Source organism: Bombus affinis, unplaced genomic scaffold, assembly GCF_024516045.1.
Source record: "Bombus affinis isolate iyBomAffi1 unplaced genomic scaffold, iyBomAffi1.2 ctg00000059.1, whole genome shotgun sequence".
Lineage (NCBI taxonomy): Eukaryota > Metazoa > Arthropoda > Insecta > Hymenoptera > Apidae > Bombus > Bombus affinis.
This window is the reverse complement of record NW_026108820.1, coordinates 602,725-630,218: the sequence shown is the minus strand read 5'-3', so window position 1 is coordinate 630,218 and position 27,494 is coordinate 602,725. Positions and strand designations below refer to the sequence as shown.

The window sequence follows — 27,494 nt, the reverse complement described above, 5'->3', positions numbered from 1 at the left end:
TCAATAACTATCAGCGAGAACATGAGAAATTATCTTCGATGTAAAAATCATTAATACACACAATGAACAAATGGGAGGCGTATGTTTAATACCGGTATTCCCTACTCCTCGCATTACTAATATGTCAGTCATTCTTTTGCCAGAAAGTCTTGAGGCCACGGACTCTTTAATTAGTGAACGCTCGGCTCCCGAATCGGAGTAAAATGGAAACGACTCACCCTGGTGACTTAATTTACCGGTCGTAGATGTTTCACTCGGTCTTTGCCCTCGCGACTGAGTCATCTGGCGCATGATGCCCATAAGTTGCTCCATCGTTACGTATGGCCCTGATCCCACTTCTGATGTCGGAGTGAAGTCAGGATTAATGAGATGAGCATTTAATGAATTTTCATTAGGGTTGGCCATAGCCGTGATACGATGGAGAGTTTATTAGCACAGACTCATTAACAGGATTGGGCACTTGTAGCACGAGTGATAATGACCTTAGGTTCGAAACGAATCCGCAGTCCACGGGACTCTTTTATTCTTTACTCGCAGGCAACGCCTAGGTGGTACTCTCAGTTAGCCCGCGAAGTAAGCACTCTATCGAAATGATATCTTAGTCGATGAAATCGTACTCGAAGCTCTCACGATGACACTGTCTAGGAAAAACTGCTCCACTCTCTAGCGACACAAGGTCTTTTATATTCGTTGAGACAAGTCTTCGTTCAGAGAGTGAGGGAAATTGCCGTTGTTGTTAATTAGTCAGTCTTTGGAAGTGTCCTTCACGGAAAAGACTGTTTGCCTATTTTCGTTAATCAAGGTTTAAGGTTTATGACGGGTCGATGTTTTGCGAATATGTCTCGACAACCGGCAATCGACCTACCCATAGAATAGGGTCTGCTTATGACGAGCCATAAGACAGAAACCGTTAGTATGCTTACTGTCAAGTGCCATTACAACTATTTCTTTTTGTGAAGGGCTATAGACTTTTTCATGACTTTGTTAGAAAAACGTTCGTCCCTTGACCGCGGCTACGTTCGGTGCCTGGTTGTCACCTCGAACCCAAACTCATTCTCATAGATTGCAGGCAATTACAATCGGGCTGAAGGACGGTGATTGTTTAACTACGGCTATGGTGAAATCCAAACTACAATATTAGGGGTTTTTCCCCGGTTTCAACGGAAGGCTCCGGTGTCTCTCCATCTCCGACATATATATATATATATATATGTCGGAGATGAAAGAATACTGGAACCTTCCCTTCGGAACTTTGGGAAGACCCCTAGTATTGTAATTTGGATTTCACCATAGCCGAATTAAGAAACTGTTGTCATTCGATTCGACTGTACTTATTTGAGATTTATGATAGTGAGCTCGGGCTCGAGGCGACAACCAGTCGCCGAACGTAGTCGCGGTCAAGGGATGAACGTTTTATCTAACAAAGGCATGAAGTAACCCTATAGCTCTCCTTAAAAGAAATACTTAGGACGGGGCACGACGGTAAGCATTTCAACAATTTCTGTCCCGTGGCTCGCCACACGCAGACTCTATTCTTTGAGTAAGATGATTACCAGATGTCGACGCGTCTCCACAGTACATGTTCAGCTAGCCCGAGGACCTGCTATAAATCTTAAGATCTGTTTAACTAAAGTCCTTCAAACCGACAAACAGTCCTCGTTCCAACTACGAGAAAATAGGAGAAATCTATTTTTCTCACCAACGACGCTTCCTCTTCTCGAACTTTCTCTTAAGGGCGGCTAGCACCCTTCCCTAACCACCAACATGGAAATTGACCAATTAACAGTAACGCCAATTTCCCTCACTTTCCGAATGAAGGCTTTTCTCCACGAATTCGATGATTTCGTGCCCTTGGGCACACCCATCATAGTTTTCCTCGACAGCGTTACCGTGATGGAGAACCACTCTCCGGTACGATCTCAAAGACGATTCAAGTAACTCTCAGATACGTAGTGATTGCCTCGTGCATTAACATTGAGTACAACTTAGACGCTGAGGAAAAGTGGAGTCCGTCGTCCCCTTGACCGCGGATTCGTTAGTGAGCCTAGGATCATTGTCATTAGCTTCTCGAGTACCTAATTATCCGATTACTTGTCCAATTCCATCATAGTCATATTTGCACTAGTAAATATCTCCTTTATTGCATAATGATCACGTCTAGCGCCAATAGGGATTCGTTCCACGCCCTCAATCCTAACTCAAATCTTAACGCCGACCCGACATATATATATATATATATATTCGTTTGTACTACGATTACTCTCATACTCTATGTATGGTATTATAATATCGACGCTATCAGTTCTTACAGTATCACGATCAGAGTCAATTTTAGAATAGAAGAAGCAATTAACGGCGGATCGCAAAGTAAGAAGCTTATAACATAATTGGCAAGGAAGTCGATAAATCGATCAACCAATCACCTACATCCAACCGTCTAACGAAAGATGAAAAGCCATCGCGATAACGATCCTTCTCACCTGCAGGATTTTCCGGATTCACAGACACGAAGCTCGAATTATTCCTGATCGACCACCACTTTTCGTTTTTCGGCTGAAACATCACATGCTGGCCACTCGGCAGCGGCTGAAAGAAGAACGATCTCTGCCCGATCAACATCAAGGCGTACACTTCTTCTTCGCATATCGTCACGACGACGAAGGAACTCGCGTCTCCTTCCAAGCTGCCTTGTCGAAGATCGCAGTTCGCCTTGGCGTTACGTCGCTCGGACTTGGTTTTACCCTGACGCACCCAATTCACGGTGAAATTCGACGACAGTATCAATCGATCGTTGGCCATGGTCCTTAAGGTCCAGTTGCTGATCTCGAGGAACACCGGCTCTTAGTGGAGATACTCGCGCCAAGTTTCTCGGTCTTCGTGGGTCGATCTTCTGTTCCGCGCGCTCTCATTCGGGATCACTCGAGGGTAAACGATCTCGTACTCCTGCAAGCTTTGCAGAAAGTCGCTCATTCGCGACTTAGTAGCGATCGTGCCGAGCAGCCACGTGGCGAGGAGAAAACTGGGAAGTTTCGATCGCGTCATGTCTCGCGCGCTTTGATCGAAATTTCAATAGGATTTTCTGGCTACCCAGAACTCGCCAGGCATGCTCGTTCACTCGCAGACGTAGTTATCGCGATGAAAGCAGCTAATTCGCAGACCCGATATTCTCATTTCATTTCGCCGGTTCGTAACGCTTTCGAAACGCCGTGTCATATAGACGCGGATGCGACGATACTCTCGCGTTCTAACATTTTCAATGTCTCGCGCTTTATCACGTAGCTCGCGCGGAAGTAATACGAAGGTGAATCGTTGGTTTTAATACACAGGGTGTTGTTTAATCGATCGTATAATGGAGAAAGGAACGATTCTACGGTACACCAGAGATGAAATGAAATCATAGAATGCAGTGGTTTTGTAGGTAGTGCTTTATCGAAAAGATTAACCGTGAATATTTGCTCGACCTATTTATACCAAATTGATACAGAATCTTAAAATACAGACGAATCTTTCTCAATTTCCTTCGATCATCGTCTCTAGGCGTTCGAAACTGCCTCGTTGAATTCGAACGTTCGTCGATTTCCTTCGACGTCTTTCAATTTCTTCTTTTTTCAATCGCCGTTCGCCTTCTCAAAGCTGTCTTCGAACAGAATTCTTAGAACGACTTCCAATTCCTTTCGATTCGTCCAATCGTTTAGCTTTACGAAACTGTTTCGCTAAACTCCTTTTTCCACTGTACTTGCGTATCGTAACCAACTCGTGGGCGGTAACTCGCGTCGATTAACGATTCACCACCAGTAAAGTAACCGGGAATGCAGCAAACTAGTAGTCGGTAGAACGAAGCGGAACGTAAGTGGAGCGAGCGATAAGAGCGATCGCGACAATCGCACGCCTCGCCGTGCGATTCCCACACGAACGAATCATCAAATTCGAGCCAAAGATTCTCACCAACTCGAAGATTCGCGCCAGTATTTTCCACGCGCGCGTCACAGAAATTCGAACGACTTTCGCGAAAAGGACGGAAGGATAAGACGATCGATCGGATCTCGGGTCGATCGCGATACCCCCGGACAGAAGGTTTCGACGAAAAAGTGGAGTAGACGCGACGAAGGAGCGTCGTGCAGCAACTGGTGGCCAATTTATTCACCACGTGCCGTAGGAATTTAATTTTCTTTCGCGCAAGAACGATCCACCATCGGAGAAAGTAGAATATAATTAATTTCGATCTCGTGTCGATCGCGACGTTCCGGATGGAACGTTTCGCCGAAGAGGTGGAATAAACGCGACGAAGGAGCGTCGTGCAGCAACCGGTGGCCATTTTTTCCACCACGTGGCACCACGTGGAAATTTAAACGTTTTCCATGAAAATGATGCACCATCGGTAAAAGTAAAATACGATAATTAATCGGTCGTCGAGTCGAACGTGATATTCCGGATAAAATTTTTCGATGAAAAAAGTGGAGTAAACGCGACGAACGAGCTTCGTGCTACGACTGGCAGCCACATGGAGGGATGAACGCGGCTGGAAACGCACGCGAGTGCAGCGGCGAATTGTGCGTAAGAGTAAGCGCGAACGCGAGACTGGAAAAAGCACCAGCGCTTACCGCCCACTGAAGTTCTAATAATGGCAGCTTTATGTGCAATCACCGAGAAACGAGGATGCTGGCGAACGCATTGTTCGACCCCGACCGAGACGATTTAACAAGGGCCGAGGATTTCATCTTGAACGTTGCTCTTGTCACGACCGGCATACTTCAAATCCGATGGACCGATGATGGAGATAGAGATGTGGCGGCCTTGGCGACAATGTTGTGTACAATTTTCTAATGTTATGTGTCCACGAGAAAATTCCCATTCTATTGGGTTTTCTCAAAAGTTTCTTTCGTTTTATAAGGAAGTGACAGATGCACATCATTTTTTGTTTTACATTATGATTCATTTTGTTCTATTAGTAGAAAACGGATCATACAAAATTCAATAAAATAATATAAAAGAAAAAATGTTGTGCATCTATTATTTTCTTATAAAACAGACAGAGACTTTTGGAACAACCTAATATGTTTCTCATTGACATCCTTGGGAATTAAGTAGAGGATAATGGAAAAATGGAAATCGATAAAAAGTATTTATTATTATATCGAGAGTTTTAATGAGTTTTTTTTTTTTTTAGAAAAGTTTGTTACTTTATACAATTTATTGGTAGTGTATTGCTATAACAATTTTTCTAAAATTTACAATTTAAATTACATTGGTTCGTTGAACGATCGAGTAATAACTCAGCAGTGTTTTAAATCTCATTCTCGTAGATTTGATTGTATTTGTAATTATTATAATTATGAGCATCGTATTCTTAAGAACATCCCCTTTTTACATTATCAATTGTTCTTTGATTTATCGACATCATTAGAACGAGAACATCATTATTATTTCCTTATTTCTGAGCTTCGTATTATCGATATCGTCGTAATTTTATTGACTTATTAATCAATATTCATCGTAATATTATTATGAAACACATAAGGAATGAAACTCCATGTACACATTTATAAAATGAAAACAGCATTTTCATTGGTAATGCGATAAATCTTATGTATCGTGTTGTTGTGTAATATTACAGTGTATGTTACAATGTACGTATAAACGCGTTAATAGAACCAATTATTCTCATCGGCGACTAAAATGATTCACGATCGTGTGTTACTTCGTCTGCAATGTCAGGACGGATACATGATAATTGTTAATGTAATTTGTAATACTAAAGCTAGAAACAGATCGATCCCTCTTATCGTCAGATCGTTCGCAGCACCGGTACCGATATTGCAAAACGATTTCTCGCAGCAAGTGGTGCAAGCGGAGAGTTTTGTTCGTTCACCGACCACTATACATCCGGAGTCGCATTTGTTAGTACACTTTCTCTCCACCGACCAAGTTTGTGGACTAGACGTTGAATCTTCGGTGCTGGTAGTGTAAGAAAATCGCTTTACCTGAAGAGAAAGAAGCAAACGTGAAAGGAATATTTGCAGATTTTAAACTTTCACGATGTTCGTTATATGACATGTCCTAGCGGATCGCAAGAGACACTCGTACGCTAAAATATAGTATTTCTTTTAATTTTGTCCGAGTACGAGCTCATTTTGGGCGGCATTAAACCACGAACTTGATAGTATCGAGCGAAAAGAGAAAAAAGAAGACTGAAAAGAAAAGATGAGAAAGAATTCTACATGTACGTAGAATGATTCTTGATACTAAAATTAAATTAATATTTGCAACAATTCCTTGTTTCACTCTGTATGACATTTCACATTGGAACTTGTAACGAACACGAGTGAGTGTGAACGTAACATATTTTTAGTCAAGGGAATATCAATTTTCCAGAATATCTCGCATCATTTCCAGAGAATACGGCTCGTTCATGGTTAATTCGGTCGGTTAATATCGATTACGGATTTCGTAAAATTTTTGCCGTGTATGTGCAAACTGTACAATTATATCATATCCAATATCATTGTTGATTACCAATAAATAAGAAGAACAAATAAAAAATTGCATTTGCATATTCCCTCAAATGTGTACACCATGTACATATGTTCCTATAAAGCGGATTCAATTTCAATAAAGTACGTAATTATTATGAAACTGAATTGATCGACTATATTGAACATTTCCAAACACTAAAATCGCGTTATGAACGAAATGAAACTGTGGCTCTATCTTGAACAGCCTTCTCTCGCTCTCGTGTTGACGATAACTAATATCGCTTTTAGCTAGCTGTTTGCTATATTCTATTTGCTTTAAAAGCACGCGATCAAAGCAAAATATCAAACATCTGCTGAAACACGTGCGTGACCTGTGTATAATCAACAAGCGTTTGAATCGCTGTTATCATTTGTCATTACCATACAGGTCCTTTTATCACCAGTGCACTTGTGCCCGAAAGTGGTGAAGTTTCCGGTCAGATTGGCGCATCTCTCTCCATCTTCCATTGTATCACACTGATGACACCATAAATCGTTTGCTCGTTCCGACGCTGCGTGAGTTCGATGTTCCGTAGTTAACAGTTGGCCTGATCATCGGACACAATCAACCGACAAATACGTATTAATTAATAGAAATCGTGATTTATCCTAGATTTCTAAAGATTATTAAAATCGACGTAGGAATCGGACGTAAGACGTTGGGCAAATCGTTGTCTACTTTTTAATGCTTCGCATCTTTCTCTCTTTTATTTCTTAGAAATTACTTCCTTCTACTTCTTCCTTTCTTTCATTTTTCAAACAAATGTGTCGTGCTTTCATTAACGTCAGATTTTTGTACATTTTTGTAAAAATAAATAGATATTAGTCTTGACTTTTACAGACACATCGGCGATATGCGTAAGATGAAATTTCGTCGCGTTCGTTGACAAGATTGCTAGGAAGATTGCGGAAAGGGATATCATCGAGGAAATCGTCTAATAAGGTGAAACATCGGTTTAGGTTTCTTATTTAGAACGGAATTCTTCGGATGTTTAGCTTTTCCGTCGAATAGCGTCTCTAACGATATTTCGCCAAATTTTCCTGCTGTTCTTGCGATACGTCCGACGGTAAGACTTGGCAAGCAAAATATCGTAAACGTATCCGGAAATTACGAAAAATTTATTTCGATTTATTTCAATTAAACGTATTCCGAGAGCAGCAAACGTATTCCTTATCCATTGGCAGGTAATCAACGAAATCATACACGGGTACTTAAAAATACCTACAGTTATGAAAGATATTTCCAAGTTCGGAAAAACGCTTCCACGCAAGTTTGATCAATCGTACCAATCCTCTAGAGTTTCAGCTTCTTAACAGATTCGATCATCTCCGAAGACTAAACAGACGGTATACGACTACGTTTGCATCTACACGACAATTGGATCTACGCAAGACTGCAGATTCGATATCCACGAAATATTCTATGTATATTTCATGAAGTTAAAAATTATACTGTTTTATTTCACATCTGGTTCCAATAGAATAAGATGGATTAAACGTAATTCAATAAAATAATTTAAAACAAAAAATGTTGTGCGTCTATTATTTCCTTATAAGATAAAAGACACTTTTGGGACGGTCTAATGTTAAAAATTCTCTGTGAAAGTTGATTGTAATATTCTTCTTATCTAAAGAAAAAGAGAAAATAGAAATAGATGTATTCAGTATGAATTATTTATTTTATACATAGGAAACATAGGCAAGACGGTAAATGAAAAAGGTAGCCTCGAAATGAGAATTCATCGCGAAGCTTATCACGGAAGAAAAGTCAATTAAATGCACCGTGTACGATGATCGTTGTTTACACGATTCGTAACACAAATGGCTAACACCTACGAGTGAAGGCTTCAACAGGTGCACTTTCCTCTATATGCAGTTTATATGTAGAGAAAGATCTTCGCTATAAATAGACGAAACATCGTTCCTTCAGACATCTAGTGAAAACTCCCTCAACGAAACACGCTCCTAAAACGCAACTTGCTCGTAAAACAAATAGGGCCATGTAACTGAAAGGAACCTCGAGAAAGAAAGAGAAAAATGGGAAGAAACAGAAACTTCCATTTTCCATTACAGAAACGCTCTTTGTTGAAAGAAAAATTCCTCAAATTAAAAATTCTCAAAGACGAAATACCGCCATTGTCTATCCTGGCAAATTATCTTCCGTCTTAACCAGTTACCTACTCTTGACGAGTATACTCGTCACGCGTAAAAAGCAGTTTTTGCTGTTTAAACTGCAATTTCAGCGAAAACTAAAATATATTCGTAAATTTGAAGACGTTTCGACCATTTGGAAGCCAGGACCAGGTAAAACGAACAAATGAAGAGATATAAATAATTATTATGAAAAAACTATAATACAGCGTGAACAAAGTAGTTGTTCTGTCCTTTCTAACGCATTTTAGTCGCATTAGTCGCAACGGCTAACTGGTCAATACATTGTCGAGTCGATCAACTTTGGTATTCCGATCGTATCGACGTGAAAATCGGCGTGACGAATAAGGCGCAAGAATCGTTTTCTTCTCTCGCAAATACCGAAGATGGACAACACGTATCGGCGAATTTTTAATTTCAGAAAAATGTAATTTGATTCGTGGCGAAACGTGTGAGAAACGCGTCGAATTAAAGAGGCGAAGGTTTAAGCAGCCCGACAAAGCGAGTGAAATGCGAGGCTTACCATTGATGCTTACGACCATGGAGATAGACACGACGATCAGGAAGTACGTGACAGGGTACATGTATCGGCCATGTTGATAACGTCTAGCGCGTCACATTCGAAAATAAATTCGGCTGTTTAAATTGCGATCGGCTGATGTCATTGGCGCATTGATCGCATGCTGGTGTATGGCAGCGAGCGCGTTGCGACGCAAAACGAGCGGATTTGGGTACAATAGGCAGCCATATTGAGAATAGCCGGAGTCTGCGCTGGATGGGTACAGCTGCTCCAGAAACCTTGAAGCCCAAGGAAAATCAATATCCATGGCAGCCGGAAGGTCCTGTTCGTTCAGCGGGAACGTTTGACGTCAAAGTTTCTGCGCATTCGCATCACACCCAGAAAAAAGAAAATTCACTGTCACTGAATCAATGATTTGTCGACACCGCAACTAAAATTCAACTTACAATGCCTCGAAAGCTAAAATAGTCCGACACTCGCCGTAAAAATATCTTTCGTTTCGTACGTTCATTCGAACGAAATAACTCGTCTGCAACTGTGGACCGAACCATTTGAATTTTGCTCGACGAGTTAGAGGAAATCTTCGAAATGTGTTATTTAAATCTTCGTTACAGGTCCAGCTAGAAAAGTTGTAAAAAGCTACCTTTACTTTCTTCTTCGCTATTCCGACTAATTGTACTTCTTTCAACATTTCTTTACACGTCACCTATTGTTAATCTTTCCAATTCTTCTAACTCGTAAAAAAAAAAAAAAAAAAAAGAAAAAAGGAAAGAAACAAATTGTTTGACTCAATTTTTGAAAAGTTATTCTGTTTTAAAGAACGCACCAACGCCTCCTATAGCCTGTTACACGAGACTTCGGGATTTTGTTCGTTTTGTAACGAAACACGACTATCCAGATCACATTGGTAGAATTTGAAATCATCCTGAAAGTGCAAATGTAAAAGGCAGAAAATAGTTGTGGCGAATATTTGGGGGGAAAAATAGTACATAGTATAGATAGGTATTTTGAGCGTACAATAAATATCAAAAATTATTCCATTGAATATCAAGACGTATCGGTACAACAGATAATTGACTGTTTAATTAATTTCGTGAAATTAATTTCCTCCACGAGATACACCATAAAGAGCTATCTTCAACATGTTATAGACGCGAAATACTGTCCCATTGAACATTGAGATGCATCGATGTGATGGATAATTGACTGTTTAATCACTTTTGGAATCTCTGCGAAATATACACTCGCACTAAATATCTTGTTACTTAAAATACAATATAATATGTAATATGCGATATGTAATATAATATGTAACATACACGTACACACGCGATATATTTATAAAGAAGCACGTATCAGAGTTGGAATAATTTCGTGAGCAACAGTAGACGGTAAATGTAATTTGCAAACGACCTCTTTATCAAATATCGATAAACGCGATCGATATGGAAGGGATCAGTCCTTATGCTGGCCAAATATTCCGTCATCATTCAAACATCCATCGAAACTAATCCCAGTACATACCATTCGAATAATCGAGTAACTTCGTTATCGCGTATGATACAGTGCAATTACTTGATTGCAATGATATCTCAATGATTATTAACAGATACCAAGATGTCTCGACAGTTGCAAAAATCTTTTATAAATAAATTACACGTGGCTCGCGAAGCTGTTTCAACGTTGCTGGAAACTTTTTGCGTATATGATATACGAAGCATTTCGAAATGATCATTGCAGCACTGTAGCGAGACACGCCTAACTTGATCGTATCGGTGAAATTTCAAACGGATTTGGAAGTGTGCATAGAAGTTATATTTACCAGGGACACGTACTTTCCAAAAATCATCAAACTATTCGAACAGTCAATTATTATTTAGTATGTTAATAAGCCACGATGTACAATACCCTTAAAAAGTTAGAAAGAATAAATTTTCGGAAAATGGAACAATTTGACTTTCAAATGGCTTGTACGTGATGTAATCATCTGTTTGATGAACTTTTAATTGCTATCGTAGATAGGATCGTAAAATACTACGAATGTTACAGACATTGTCGTGATTTTCCTATAAAGTAACACACGACGCGTAGTCCGTTTGATGTTCGATTTGCTTGGCTCTTGTAATCCAATTTCAATAAAATTGTACAAAATGCACGTGATACGAAAGAAAATATAAAATATACAAAATACTCTTTACTTCTCTTTTTTTTTTCAATCATATTCTCAAAAATATGAATTTGCATCAAAATCTACAGTCCAATTAGAATATTAGAAAGAATATTCAGACAGACGATGTATATAAAGGAGATACAAATTACGACGATGAGAGAACTCGCAAGATATTTGTATCTGTGAAATTGCAACTGTTGCGTCGATAAATATCTACGCCGATTAAATGTTTGATACACTTCGGATTCTCATCGGAAAACCAGTAATAACATATTTCTATTTCGTAATATATTTCTGATGTACAGAGGATGCTCTCAAAAATATATACACCCACTTTAATTAAATGGTATCGTGAAATTGCTGCATCGTATTATTACAATTTTTATACAAATCTTCCTTTCCTTCAATTTTGTGTACATTTCGGATGTATTCCTTTCTTTTAATCCTATTAATGGATCGATAGATTTAATTTTATAAAATTGATTTTTTGAATATTTATACATTCCATATCTTTTTAAGCACCACGTCACACGATTCTTTCGGTAGAAATAACTGCGTAAAATTACATTTTCTCTGTACCTGGGAGCTTTTGCGCGGTGAATTTTGTACGATCGAAGCCCCTTTTTCGAGTGGCGTGGGTGCTTCGGCATGGGAAAGTGCCTCTCCATTATCGTTTTAGCTGGCTGTTTCCATTTGTATAAAATCGTCGTTATTATCGTCTTTATCACAACGAAACCATCCCATTACATCAGTGTATTTAAGGTTTCCCCACAGTTACCCCATCATTCGAGCAATCCACGTGCTTTACATAATTCTCAATATCACGTTTCCATTTTCTAACATCTGTGACTGTAGCTTTTCCAACGTCACGTACTCTTGATGAATTCTATCGCCGATTCTTACACCACCTCCCACCTTTTTAATTAAATTCTATTTTCTTTCTGTACGACTGGAACGTTGTTAGTTTCATACCAAATTCTTATTTATCGGAATTCTATTCTATCGAACAGAGAAAAGAATGTGTAGATTTTTTAAAAAGAAACTTATCCGTCACTGAGAAATGTTAGGTTCGACTGATAAAACGTACAGACACCAGAGTATTCGTGGGAGCAGTCGAACATCAACGATCTCGGCATATTCCACCTCAAACGCGATTCCGTAAAATTCAAACTAATCGTCCAGCGAGCTGTTCCATGTTTTCCAAACTGAACAGATCGTGAGCATCGGCCAGCGATATGGGAAATGAAGATAATTTCCAATTGTTCGTAACATCTGACGATCATTCGACTTAAAACATAGTTCTCGCGGTCGCGGCAAACAAGTTACGCAGGCAATTTGTCAGCTGTCGAACGAGAGAGCTGGCTGGTTGTACTGCGTTGAAGCAGAGCGATGCGAAGAACGGGAGAGACGCGAAAGGGAAGCGTTCACCGAGAATACGTCCGTTTCGTCTTTCTCGTTAGACGGTGGAAATGAATTGGCGATTTCACCATGAATACTACAAAGGAAGTTAACGCTGTAACTGGCGCGAGTTTCGCGTGAAACGTAGCCTTTGACGAGGTGAAAGCCGGTTTGTTTGCGCGTCTCGCCGAACAAATCCGATAACCAAAATTGTCTGACGAAATTGTTTTACACGAGCCGTGTTCTCGGTAACGCTAGCGGCTATTTAATCAAAATTGTCGGCCGCGTTTCTCGTTGGCCGTTCGATCGACCAACGTGTAATTAAAATGATACTCTTAATAGATCCTCATGGACAAAGATAGCGAGGCTGGCAGTTGGCGAAGCGAGCTAAGCAAATAGCGAATTATATCGCGTGTTATAACTGGATCGTGGAAGTTTGCGCATATTTTTACACTGCTGCTGATCCTCTAATATTTCTCGTTCGATCTCATCTATTACAAATAACAGATACGTAAGACAACATAGGAAAATATATAAGTAAATAGTATCGCGAATAATTACGAATAATTGCATTCATTTTCGTTAAAGGTAAATTATATTGTATTTACGTGCCAAGGATAGAACTGAAATAGCCGCTGGTATTGATTTATTCTTGTTAAATTTCAATGTCAGAATAAAAAAATTTAGCAGTTAGCCGTTGCGACCTCTTTGAAAAGCGTGTACCTAAAAGTGTGTCGCGAACAGTAAGCGATGGCGAGTATACTCGTCGAACACGGAGTACGGGTGGCTGTTATAATATAGAATTAAGTTGTTACGAAACGACTGTTTTATTTTTCAATTTAGTACTGACGGGGCTCGTCGTAACGTAAAATACTGCCATCTCTTCGTGACGAGTATACTCGTGGAAAACAGCCAATTGGTTAAACCAGGACCAGATCACGATACCGTTTAAAGATGAAATTTGTAGAATGGTTAGAGTTAGAGAATATCGGAACTTTGTATTATTATAACGTTTACCATCGCTGCGCTCTCGATATTAACCCTTAACTGCTGCTCTGGGACTCCCAGACGATATAAACATCCGCGTAACTTCGCTCTCGAGCAACGCGTGATGTCAAGTAATTTTCAATTAAGTCGCCCCTTATGACTATAACTTATAACTTCTGATCTTTGTTCCGTATAGGAGTAATTGAGAACGTACAACTTTCCTTTCGCTTTGTTTCGTCTTGTCCATTATGGATGAAAATGCGATTATAGTTACGAAACGAATCATTCTTCGTTGATCGCGATACAATGGAAATGTTTATAGCGAACGTTCCCGAGTGCTTCGAATAAAGAAAGAACGATGCAATACGATACTCTTTGACTTATAAATAACTTTCCTTTGAGACCAATCGGTGGATCAATTTTCTGGCTCCGCAGACGCAATGTTACACGTAATCCTAGGAATCGTGAAGTTTTCAGTCTTTTCTAATATTATTTTTCAACTTGAAATTCAATCTATTGGACGTAGGAATATTTTTACTGTAAACTATTAGAAAAATGTCCATCGTATAATCGACGAGCATCGCGAGAGTAATATCCAGGCTTTAAATTCTAAAGGCTCGTTACCGTACAACTGTAGTAGGCAACGTCGTTGCTCTAAACACGTACGTTATTTTGTTCACATTGTATAACCGATAACTATTTTCTTTTTATTATTTCTTTTTATTCGAATGTCCTTCAGCTTTCGCTTTACCACCGTACATCATCCCTACGTCATGCACCGATACTATTTTTCTTTTACACTGTGACACTTACTTCTCTGCTTGACCATGAGATCCTGATCATCATGCAAATGGTCTAAGACTGTTGTCGTAATACTCTACGGAATAACTAAAATTGTTGTATCGTTCTAACACGTTATAGATTTTATTAAAGAGGAATGTTTACCCGATAGAAGACTCAGATTCACGAAATAAGACACGGGTTTTCCCTGACGCCACTTTACGATATAAATAATTAAACTTTTTCTCCCTCGTATATGGAAAGCTTAAAATACTTTTCCTGTATTATCTACATGATTATGCCAAATCTCCTGTCAATTTCGTTACTAAAATAAATGTTGCAGTTATCAGCAATAATCGCCTGCACTCGACTATACGTTTCTTTAATTAAAAATTTATCAAAGCGAAGTCTTCGATTCTTTAAATTCTGCAAAATTTGATGAAACGCGCAATGACTCGAAACTTCCGACGAGTAATGTACGCGAAAGACTCTGTATACTCGTTAGGTCGTTCCTCAAACGAGAAACAGATCAAACTGTTCGCGTTCGAGTCAAACGTAAAGGGAAAAGATTAAATTTCCTAACTTTCCGTCGATAGGATCTTCATCGATGTTTATGACAGTTGACTTCTCTTAATTAGCGAAGCTTCAAGCTTTCGATATTTCCAAGTTTCAATAATTCTCATTCTCCGTTCGCCTTTCAATGACCGTTATTAGCGTGAGCGTGTGTCAATAATCAAAGCGAACGATGCTCTTTTGAACCTTCCTTTCCTCTTCCATTCGTCTTCCTTTTCAGAACGGAATAATGGCTAGATCTACTTTACTCGTTGCGCTGATTTAACGAGTGCGTGTTTATTCTCTCTTTATTCTTCGTCTGCTTCTGCCCTCGCATCTGTTGAACATCGATTCGATTGCTGAACTCGACTGTGTGATTCTCCTATCAGGAACGACATTTGCGTCGGAATATACATGTTACGGTCGTTCTTTAAAATTTTTCTAAATTAAAAGTTCCTTAAAACTCTCCTAGCTGCAAAGTTCTTCTCCTGAAAGAGTCGCGGTAAACGTGGATATCTGACATTACGCGTTCGTTAACGAGCTTCTCTTATGTCAAATATTACAAAGCAACGATTTACCCAAAATATAGAAATATCTTCCGAAATAGCGGACTCATCGTTAGATTATTAGATCGCGGATGTTCGTGCATTTGTGGGAATTTTAAAAATGCAAAAGTCCATGAAACGTTTAGGAAACGTAGAGGATGAAATAAATCTTATCTATATATATCTTGAATATGTTTGTGTATGAATATCTTATGATTTGTGTGTATGAATATCTATATCTTTGTGTATGAATATGAATATCTTTGTGTATTTGCTACGATATAATTATTAAAAAGAAGAAGAAACTTTCAATCATGAGAAAGATGGAATATAATGAAATATATTCAGACATTGAATAAAAATTTTTATTTTCATTTCGGAAGATGGAACGAACACGAAATATGCAGCAAATTTTGCGAATATTTCAAAATGAAGGAACTGCGCAAATATAAATATTTGCAAGTTAATTGCACTTAATATGGAACACCTGACTTTAAAAGCTTCCCAAAAACAGAAACATGCTTTTCTTTTCAATTGCCTTCGAGAAATTAATAAGTCCTTTCTGTGTCGCTTTATAAATTCTTTTAACATCGATATTACGTTTTTTCCTAATATTAAATTCTAACAATTTCTTACAATTTTTCAGCTGAAAGTTGTATTAAAATAATTTTGGCAACTGCTGAAAATTGTTGAAATTGTTGCACCTAGAGCGTAATTTCTGGGAAAAAAGGGTCGATGAGAACTCAAATCCTTCCGGGACTGTTTTACTCGCTCTATTAAACAAACATGTTTAATGATAAATCATGCAAAAAGTAATATTTTTTACGTTCATTATTTAACACGACTCTCAGAAAAATTTTATAGGCTGTCAAACGTAACAATCAACTGCATTCGATCAACGCATGCTTTCATTTTTAAGGAAACGTTTCATTTATTATTTGCGTTATTACTTTAATAAACGTTTGCTATACCGTTAACGTTCATATCTATAAACCAACGTTTACTTACAGCTTTACCCTTACATAACGTCAATCTTCGAAAGAATTACGGATTTTTATTATACAATATATTAATCTTAGTTATTATAACGTTAAGTTATTAGCAAAATTACAAGATTGAAGTTACCAGAAGAAAAAAAGCGAGGTGTTCGTTTCCTCTTTTACAAATATAGAAGAGGAAGGTTGCTTAAGAATGATTAAAACGTAAAATGAAATTCTAATTAAATAAACGCCGTATTACCATTTTTCTACTATAGTTTCGAGTAAATTCCGCGCACTAATCGTATTTCTCTACGGCACAATAATAACATTCTGTTAATCAGCCTTTGAAATGTCACCGCAAATGTTCCATGTGCAACATGACGTGTATTCCGTGATAATTTTCTTAAACTATATGAAGTTAACGTTTATAACATTCTATAAAGTAATAAGCAAACTAAATGAATAGCCTTCATCACGCTGTATATCCTGTTTGCATATTTAATATTAATATCAAAGCTTCCATGCAAAAAGATGTTGTATTTTGCAAGCGTATTTTATTACCGAGTGCATAATAATTCATTAACAATCCCCACGATTTATCGTCACAGTACGAAAGTACGTTCAATAATTTACATTCTGTTTTTACACAGCCTGTTGTAGCTATACTTTGTTTTCACGTATTTCAAGTAAACATATCATCGATAAATACACCAGTACAAACGCTATTATATCGATGCAAACGTTAAAACATTTTCATCATGGTGAAATGTATTTGGTACATCAATTTTAGCGAATTCAATTAATGTATGACGAATGTTAAGCATTTACTTTGATTCGTTGAGTTTTAAGAATGAAATTAATTAAAATTTCCTTCAATCAAGGTAGATGTAATTTTAACAGAAAATTCCATTAAATTTCTATAAGTATTTCTAATGGTTACTCTTATGCCTATAGATAAAAATTAAAAAGCAAACTATCCTATAAAAATTAACAGATAAGATTATTTTTTCCTGTTAATTTCTATGCCATAATTGCCTCTTCGATTCCCCATTTCTCTACGATTTATTCGTCTCGTACACAATTTTAACGTAATATTTGTAACAACAGACAGAGATACTTAGTTAGATTTAACACGATTCTTTTTTTCGCTTTTGTTAAAAAATTATTCGCAGACCGCAGCTCCTCCTTCGATAAATTTTAATTCTCATTACGTGTACGTACATAAAACGTAGCGAGTACGAAACAATCACAGAATAACGTGATCTTCGATGAGATGCGATGTTTTAATAAGTTCTGATAATAGATGCATCATTAAATATGTAATTGGAAATGGTTGTTAATCGCGAGCATTAAATAATAATGTAATTTGAAAATAAATTAAATTCGATATATTTATACCGAATATATTAAAGACGTTTTAACATCGACATATTCAACATTTACTACTATTTTCCAGGCACAATATCTTCTTGTCGTTACGTATTTGAAACCTCCATAATATCTGAATTTATTTTAGCGGACACAGCAGTATGTAATAGTTACATTAATGAATAAAAAAAAAAAAAAAAAAAACAACAACAAATCGCGAGTATCTTCGTTAACTTACAAGATACGTATTATTAAATATCCAAAGAACAATTCTAAACAATTTTGCAGAAATAACATTCCAAACAAATATAATACTTATTAACTGATATATTAAATTCGTCGGATGCAATTTTTTAATCGCACATGAAACAAACGTATATTTCTCATTTCGTTGAATTGTTTTCTACATTTAAATTATTCCTGGATAGATGAGAATTATACGAAACTCTCGAAATAAGGAAATAAGCAAAATAAAAAGAAAAAAAGAAGAAAAAAGAGAAGAAACTGGTAGATTTCACTTATCGTTAAACTTATATTCTTAAACCAAGTTAAACTTAGTTCGCCATCTTCGTGATATTACGCAATTCAACAAACTGTCAGATGCAAATACAACGTTAACATAGAATTGTAACGATAAAAGTTATATTCGAAGTTATGGTAATCTCTTCTGCTATGACTCATCATTGTGCAACTGTAACTTATAGCATTAACAAATCTGTATTTTCAGCCACGTTTCTAACTATAATCGTACATTCCATGTACATAAGTAATGTCCACATTGAGGAACGTATAACGCTTAGTTAATAAATTCGAAACCACATCGTTCGCGTGTAGTCCACGCGAACTATATTTGAATTGTGTTAAAATGGCAATTTGTAAATTTTATACGTCATATCGAAGGGATTAAGGATATTGAAGGAGAATACATAAATATTCGAGTCGCGTACATAAGTCTTAATATTATAATAATAAATAATAAGTCATAAATAAGTCATAAATAAATCATAAATTTTCATAATCTTAGTACGTTATTGATCTACGATATAGTAAAAGTTCTATACAATAAGTAATAAGCTTTATACAATTGCTCGTGGTTGATAACTCCGCGTTAAATACAATTTATGGCAACAAAATTTTATCCTATTCTAACAGTTCGTGGAAATAAAAATCGACGGACTTATGTAACTTCCAGTTGGCGAACAAATTAACGCAAGTTTCCAACGAATGAAACGCGAATAATGGGCCAAGGAATTTCCGACGATATGAAGGAATTAGGTAACGTTGTCGGAGAAGAGTGCGCGAATGTAATACAATACCTTGGAAAAGTAAAACGTTTCTTTTAATAATGTAAATGGGCTGAAAAATATTGCGGCAGAAGCGAGCAATTACTGATTCTACGTGAAAAACCGAGTGGAAAATGTGGAATAAAATTTGTAAAAATTTCAGTACACCGGTTAAATCCTCAATTTCGATCCTCGGATGAAAAAAAATTAATTGTAATAAATCATACCAGGTGTTTTTCCTATCTTTCTTATTTTTCACGTAGAATCACACTGTGTGTTTCTATTCGATCTATTGGCCAAAATCTATAAAATTCACGTGGCGATCAACGTATCGATGCATTCTGTCAATTAAAAAAAGAAGATATAGCTTAACGTAGAATAATCTTTTTTATTGCGATAGTGATGGAAATTTCATTATCGAGATTAATCGTGACCTTGTTGAAAGTCTGATCGGCGCTATAACGAAAGAGTAGTTAGGCGAGCGGAATCACGGCGTGGAATAGAAAAGCGTGAGAAAGTAGCCTCATAATGTAATTAATGATCGAGGAATCGAAATTCTGTCGTATTTTACAGCGAGGATAAGAACTACTCAAGCGACAATCGAATGTCACTTAAGCGCTCTGGAGATGGAATCAATTAGTACTTGAGTGGCGTTAATTCTTGCGCGAAGATCAATTCTCGCAAACTATTCGAAAAATAAGGATTAAAAGGTTTTTACATAGGGAAGCGTAGGATTGAAGCTTAGGATTTAATTTTGACGCGAATAAATGAAAGTTTAAGAATCGAGATATAATTGAAATAAAAGTAGGATCGTTAAATTAAAAAACGTGAATAATTCTCAATTTTTGTCGCATATGAAGTATAGACACAAGTCCTTCAAATAATAAAATATTTAACCAACGTTAAATATTTAACTATAACGTGAAAGTAATATAAATGTAAATGAATATCGAACATTCTGAATTATAACACCAATTAATCGCATGCTAATTAATATTTATGAATCATAAGCGAAACACGATGGAAAATCGAAATTCGATATATATATTTCGAACCGTAAAAATAAGATCAGTAGAATGAACATGAGTTGGTGTACACTAGTTTTTTATTAAATGAAAAATAATAGATACGAATAGTAATAATAATAGGATATTTCTTAATTAACTTTTTCATTAATAGATATTATGTTTACATATATACAAATAAATATAATTTTCTACAAATAATATATATGTTATCAATTTAGGATATGAGTATAAAATTTCTCACCATGTCACAAATTTTCCCGAACGTTATTTTTCGCATTTGAACTTGCAGTTGGATACTACGACTATATTTCTTATATCTGTTTACAAGTTTAATAAAACTATTTTACGCTATGGCTTCGCTTCTTACTTACGGCTTCTTCAAACCAAGCGATTAAGAGATGGAATAAAGCTGAAATTACGTGATATAATATGCGCGTATACTTCGTGTGCCTGACATTGCAAGCATCACACTACTTACAAAGGAGATTTTACCTTGTATAAATCATACTTTTATTTTGGCAGCATAATAAATTTTATCCGATTACTTGAAAGCTGTTTGTATTCCGAGTTATTAAGCATCGTTATAACAACGAATGGTATTGATAATTCTCTAATTTATTTAAATTTCCAAATTAACATAAAGTGTTACGTAATCATTTTATAAATGTCTTAAAACGTTATGAAAATTATTTTATATCAAATCTTCCCTTAGAGAACGTGGGCAGATGAATATTAAACTTTGATGGAACGCATCTAACGATGAAATATTACATATCTATGAAATTCATCTAAATGATTAAATATCAGATATCTATGGTATTCATCAAACGATTAAATATCAAATAATATAAAAAAAATATAAAATAACAGTTAGCAACATTTCGATATTATGGATTAATTGAATTAACTTTTAAATCGAAACACAAACGTGTTAACTACAACCTGCGGATTAAAGCGATTACAACTTTTTCCTTTTTTTTTACTTTTTTTTTTTTTTGATAGGAAAACTTCAACCAATACTTTTGTGTAAGCCTGTGAGGTAAGCCTCGACTTCTAAACTAACTTCGTAAGCTATAGAACTAAAAGAGCATAATCGTAATGTGATACGAATAGTCGGAAGAAATTTAACATTTATTTAAAAATTATATATGTGTATTTAAAAACCACAATATTACAAAGTCTTTAACTATATTTTTATGAATCTGTATAATTTGTTAGAATTTTAAAAGGATACATATATATATGCAAGCTCCCTAGATTTCATGTAGGATAGGGATTCTTTTTGTTTCGCGGGTAGCACGACAGGCTGTGTTTCACGGACAGACCGATCTTCCCTTGTTTTACGGACGACCATTTTAAGAAGCACGTTTTTCCCGAACGGACGGACAGAGAATTACATCAGAGACAAACAAGGTTACGGAATAGTTATTTAAGATTTTAAAGACTAAAGAAGAAAGATCGGTAGCTCAGGACGTTGAAAATCGATTCTCAATTTTCAGGTAAACATTGTACTAAAGACTTGTTATTTCCCGTTTATATAATTATTGTTATTTATTGTTATAAACGCATATTAATTGTCGTTTATTTTTGTATTTTATTATTTACTTCATAATAAAAACTCGATTTTCATACTACAGAATCGATCCCTGAATTATCACCAAATTACGATCTTACAAATCGATTTTCACTACGCCATGCCGTTAGAAGTGAAGCTACGTATCGCCATGAACGAGAACGCAAGGGGGAGAAAATAGAATGCATAAGAATCCATAAGAAAACCAGAAGATGAAGTATGTGATGTTTTTCCTCCAGAATATCAAGCAAGAGATCATCGTCCGCGATTATTCAGTTTATCGATAGTGAAGAAAGCCGCAAACAGCTTAACCAAGGTAAGCCATTACAGAAACATTGCATTCACGATGGATGACGCAACGGCAGCGTCATACATCGGTACAAGTTTAAACTTCGTGTTTCGAGATATTTACTTAGAAGAATCGGAGATAATCCCCACAAGGAAAATAAAGACCGAAATCGAAAAGCCCAATCTTCAAACAGAAACATTATTAAAGATCTTCCAGAAACAAAACATGCATGAGAGAGAAGGCACAGACTTTGTCATAAAACAATTTGATGGAAGGCAAAAAGCCACAGATTGGAGTATGAAATATTCATATTTCACATACGCATCCCTTCCATACTCTAATATGAGTATGAAACCGAATACGAAAAATACGAAATCCAAACTGATGAAAAAAGGATCAAGAATTTGAAGAAATATTTGGGAAAAACAGCATCAGAATGGTACCAAGCAAATCTGCTGAAGGATGAAGAATACAACTGGGAAAATTGGAAGGTGGCAGTTCAAAAAGCTTCTGGCAATAAAGGTTGGTCTGCAGTACGATACACTTATAACTTTAAATACATTTCAGGTTCATTCACTGAATATGCCATAAAAAAGGAATGATTAATATTGGAAGTAAGGAGGAAGACTTCTGAAGAGACAGGGATAAATCTAATTGTTATTGGATTACCCATACACATTCAAGATAAAATGGATAAAGAAACAGTACAATCAACAAATGAGTTAATCGGATTCTTGGGGCAATATCAGACGAAGGGAAAAAAAACACAAGGGAGTAACGCAAGATTGGACAGAAAGCCAGAGCCACAGCCCAAGAAACAACCTTGTGTGATTTATGAAGCACTGAATTTCCCAGGTCGATTTCACCCAATAACAACTCACCAAAGAAATACATGCACATACTCATCGATCATTTTTCAAGGGCTGTTTTTATGTCCACATCGAAAACACAACACACAGAAGATATCATAAAACTTATAGACTCGACAGGAGAAACTGATTCCATAAAAATTATCCTTGCAGACCGATACCCAGTAATGACATCCAAAGAAATTCAAGAGTATAGGAGGAAAAGGAACATTAAATTAATTTTCACCTCGACAGACTGCCCATCCTCCAATGGACTGAACAAAAGGGTAAATCAAACATTAGTAAACAGGATCAGATGTAATTCAGACAAAAATAAGAGAAACTGGACAAAAATCACAGAAGAAAGCGTAGAAGAAAACAATAACACCAGACACAGTGTAACGGGGTTTGCCCCAAATCATTTACTGAATGGAAAAATGATTGAAATCGTCCCTAAGGAAATAATGGTGAATAAGATAAACCTAAAAAGAGACAGAGAAGAAGCATTCAAAAACTCAACAAGAAATTTCGAAATCAACAAACAAAAATACGATAAAAAATGAAGAGAACACGAATTTAAAATCGGTGATATGGTCTTCACCCATAACGGAAAAAAAATGAATAGAAATAAGCTGGAAGAAATTAGGAAAGGACCTTTCATAATTCTAAGAAGGATTTCAAACTCCATATATGAAGTGGATAACGGTAATCGGGGATCTGAAGGGAATCTGTTTCACTCCCCATTCGAGGGGCGGTGTAAACTCCCTAGAGTTCCTGTAGGATAGGGATTCTTTTTGTTTTACGGGTTGTACGACAGGCTGTGTTTCACGGACAGACCTTCTTTTATTTTATGGACGACCATTTTAAGAAGCAAATTTTTCGCGAACGGACGGACAGAGAGTTACATTAGAGACAGACAAGGTTACAGAATAGTTATTTAAAATTTTAAGGACTGAAGAAGGAAGATCGGTAGCTCAGGACGTTGAAAATCGATTCTCGATTTTCAGGTAAACATTGTACTAAAGACTTTTTATTTCCCGTTTATATAATTATTATTTATTGTTATAGACGCATATTAATTGTTGTTTATTTTTGTATTTTATTATTTACTCCATAATAAAAACTCGATTTTCAGACTACAGAATAGATCCCTGAATTATCCCCGGATTACTATCTTACATATATGTACATATTTGTATATATATATATAGAGAGAGAGAGAGAGAGAGAGAATGTTACAAGGAAGTAATCTAAAACTCCGTAAATTTGTAGTACATGTTTAATGAGAGAAGTATAAAATATCTGATAAGCGTAGATCCAATAATTAATCCTATTTATTTGATATACCGTACTTTTTATTTAACATTTAAATCGAACGTTTAAATCGAACCCTCGATAGAATAGATAGAATAAACGTGTCCAATAAAATAATCTCGTCCATCATCTGATTTGAATCCAACGAATTTTTTTTTATGAATACACATAGAGAGAAATCTACCTATTGTGGACACGTACAAATCAATAAATAATGCATGTCGTGGAATATCGGCTACAGAAGGAATAAATAGAGAATTATGTATTATCCACAGATGGCAGTTATACAGTGACTACGAAAGGTATTTAAATAATATGAATATAAATACATGATACACGTATTAAACTTGTTATTATTTAATGGTACTTTCATACGATTATAAGGATTTGATTTGAAATATAAAAGCTGATAGGAAAACGGTTCATTGGAAAATATGGACACGCGCAAATATTTTCTCGTGCCCGCAGTATATTAAAACAGAAAGTCAAATATTTGTTATGAATGGCGAAGGATATTTTTCTCTTCTTCTTGACCCAGCAATTGGATTTCATCAATATTATATAACGTTGATTAAAATTTACTTTTCTCTCGAGTGAGTACTATAAGATCACAAAATGACATAGATCTTTTCTTTGCAACTTGCTGAATATAAAACTGCGTCCTTTTACAGGCAACCATGTATATTCCAAGCGTGATGAAGGGATTAGATCATCGTATCGTAAATTATGCTTACTTCCAACCCCAAAGGCAGACTTTCTATGTGCTTGTCTCTTTGCTTCGAGGGCCAGCGAACTCTTCACTCTATATGACAGAAACAGCCTAGAATCCAGGGGGAAATTTGAAAGTCAATCAAGGAAGGAACTGCAAGATGGACAGAGCAAGGTCTCGTAGAAATGTATGTGAGATTCGTTTCTCGCAAATTACGAGATACGGAAACGTTTAAAGTCATCTACAGGCGGAAATCTGTTCAAGACAGTCGCGGTAATATTTCGACGTTATATTTCATACGTTAAGCCAGCTATTATTTAAATATGTTCTTTGAAATTAAGTAAAATCAAAGTAGCTGAAAAAGTACAGCTGATAAAATTACGTTCAAAACGTGAATGAACAATAATTTTTACTTTCGTTACGCTGTTGTTATCTATTATCCATTATTTCTTATGGCAAGAAATGGGAACGTGCTTAATTTACGATAAAAACGAGAAACAATACGTAAAATATTTTTCACGATAAATTATTTTCATATTGTTTGAAATAATTTTACGCTTCCGCGATATAAGTGGCGAATGTAATTGAACAAGAATCATTTTTGATAAATGTAACAGATATATACCGTATATATATGCAAAATATATTGTAACGTGTTAATTCATAAAGTTACGTAAAATTATTGGAAATCTATGTACGTAGGTATGTTTAAATATTTCATTCATGTTTTTATTCCATTGAATTGCAAGTTATATAAAATCATTTCATTAATAGTATAGTTCAATGATATAAGAATTGCGAATTAAGAATATTGTTTATTAGTGATATAAATAATTAAATTAGTAATAATGTATACTTAACACGTTCTTGTATTTTGTTATTAAGGTAGAGTTAAATGGTTAAAGAATTAAAATTATTTTGCTCTTCTTTCAAAATTATTTCAATCTCAATCTCATGTTTTAGAAGGGAAAACTATAATTTTTGTTCTTAAAACATATCATCCCCTAATAGTCTGCGTTCGAATCATGATTATTCTAAAAACCACTATGATTGTGTTATTGAAACAACGTCATCAACTAGTTTCTTAAACTATGTAGATGCTATTGAAACAAACTACGTACATGCATAGTAAGTTTATATGAATATTAAACATAAGAAACTTCGTTTGACTTGATTTGGCTGAAATCAGCTTGTCGAAGTGCATCATAGAAATAAGTCACGTCGATCAAAGTTGTAGCGCAATATCTATTAGACTGTCATTAAAGTCATCGTTGATACATTAATAGATGGTATCATACAGTTAAACGACATGTCATAATATTCTTTCATCTAAACCATAGTAGCAACAGACTGTTTCCTACAGACTAGAGGTATTTCATGGGACGATCATATAAATTCTTAAATACAATAATGTATAATACACATACGTACATACATGAACCAAGTCTGTAAGCATAATCTATAGACTATAATAAATACGTGAAACATTTTGAATTCTGTATTAGATTTGAAGAAATCTCGAATAAATCAAAAGATATTAAATACTACAAAACTGTGAGCATTATTAAGGATTAGGATGTGATTTTTTGAAAGATATAAATATAATTTATGAATAGTTTCAAAGATGAAGGTGAAAGAAATCTGTAACAAGAATTAGTCCCTTAAGGAAACGTTAATTACTTTGTTACTGTAGAAACACTTGTGGATTCTTCGTTATAAAACTAACAATTATCTTTTATCTAAAGGATATGTTATAATACAAAGATCCTTAAAATTATTCGATGGAATATCCTATTGATATTAATGCTGATTACCTACTTTTTAACCTATCATTTACAAAGAACAGTTTATTTATCGAAGCTATAAACTTTTTTGCCCGCTTCAGAGCTTTCATCGACGATTTATGACGTACATGGTGCAATAATGCCTAATGCGATTCTCTTTAATATCCCATATTGCATACATTCTCGTACCGATTACACAAATTGTTTGAATTCAAGAAACATGAGATCACTATACCGGTATAAATTTGTTATTTACTTGATCTGAAATATCCTTTCAAGTTTGAAGTGAAATTGAAATTCTTTCAAATAATCTTTGACTTAAAGATGTTATTTATAGTTTCGCGTTTATCGATATTGATTCCCTAAATTTAACTGATTTTAGATGTATATTTATTTTACGATTTAAGCATTACATGTTAGTTTAAGTATCATTTACATACCAGCTACTTGAAATCCAGTTAATTTCATGTAACAACTAATTACAGAACAAGGTTTAACTTTTACGCTAACTAAGCTCAAAATGTCCATGAAGCATGATTTGTTTCTGGAAAGTCATTTAACTATTTTAACTAACGAAATGTATAACGAAAACTATCGATTTTCAGAACTTTATAATATAATGGAATCGTTTTACATATTTGCGGACAAACAACACAACACAGTTTTCGTCTATGAATACGAAATAAAAAATTTAAATAAAAAT

At 35.7% G+C, this 27,494-nt stretch overlaps 2 protein-coding genes and 1 long non-coding RNA gene across 13 annotated transcripts in view; 2 read left to right on the top strand and 1 right to left on the bottom strand.

Annotated features, from left to right (window-relative positions):
• Positions 1–27,494, bottom strand: part of LOC126926808 (A disintegrin and metalloproteinase with thrombospondin motifs 3-like) — a 163,004-nt gene that overhangs the window by 44,095 nt on the left and 91,415 nt on the right. Inside the window, exons 1-3 of one of the 11 annotated variants that reach the window (XM_050743182.1) lie at positions 9,187–9,377; positions 6,894–7,060; positions 5,404–5,981 (exon numbers count right to left, since the gene is read on the bottom strand). The exons of 8 other annotated variants lie outside the window; for them this stretch is intronic. In XM_050743182.1, coding sequence (XP_050599139.1) covers positions 5,712–5,981; positions 6,894–7,060; positions 9,187–9,247 — 498 coding nt within the window. In that variant the 5' untranslated portion in view covers positions 9,248–9,377 and the 3' untranslated portion in view covers positions 5,404–5,711. Of the gene's footprint in view, positions 1–5,403; positions 5,982–6,893; positions 7,061–9,186; positions 9,378–27,494 lie in introns of those variants that run through there. 2 more of the 11 variants (XM_050743183.1, XR_007714883.1) reach the window with 2 other exon arrangements.
• Positions 1–27,494, top strand: part of LOC126926812 (uncharacterized) — a 127,184-nt gene that overhangs the window by 54,412 nt on the left and 45,278 nt on the right. The gene's annotated exons all lie outside the window — the stretch shown is intronic.
• Positions 22,897–23,487, top strand: LOC126926899 (uncharacterized). The gene is made up of 2 exons (XR_007715002.1): positions 22,897–22,991; positions 23,159–23,487. It is a non-coding gene; the product is annotated as an uncharacterized LOC126926899 (long non-coding RNA).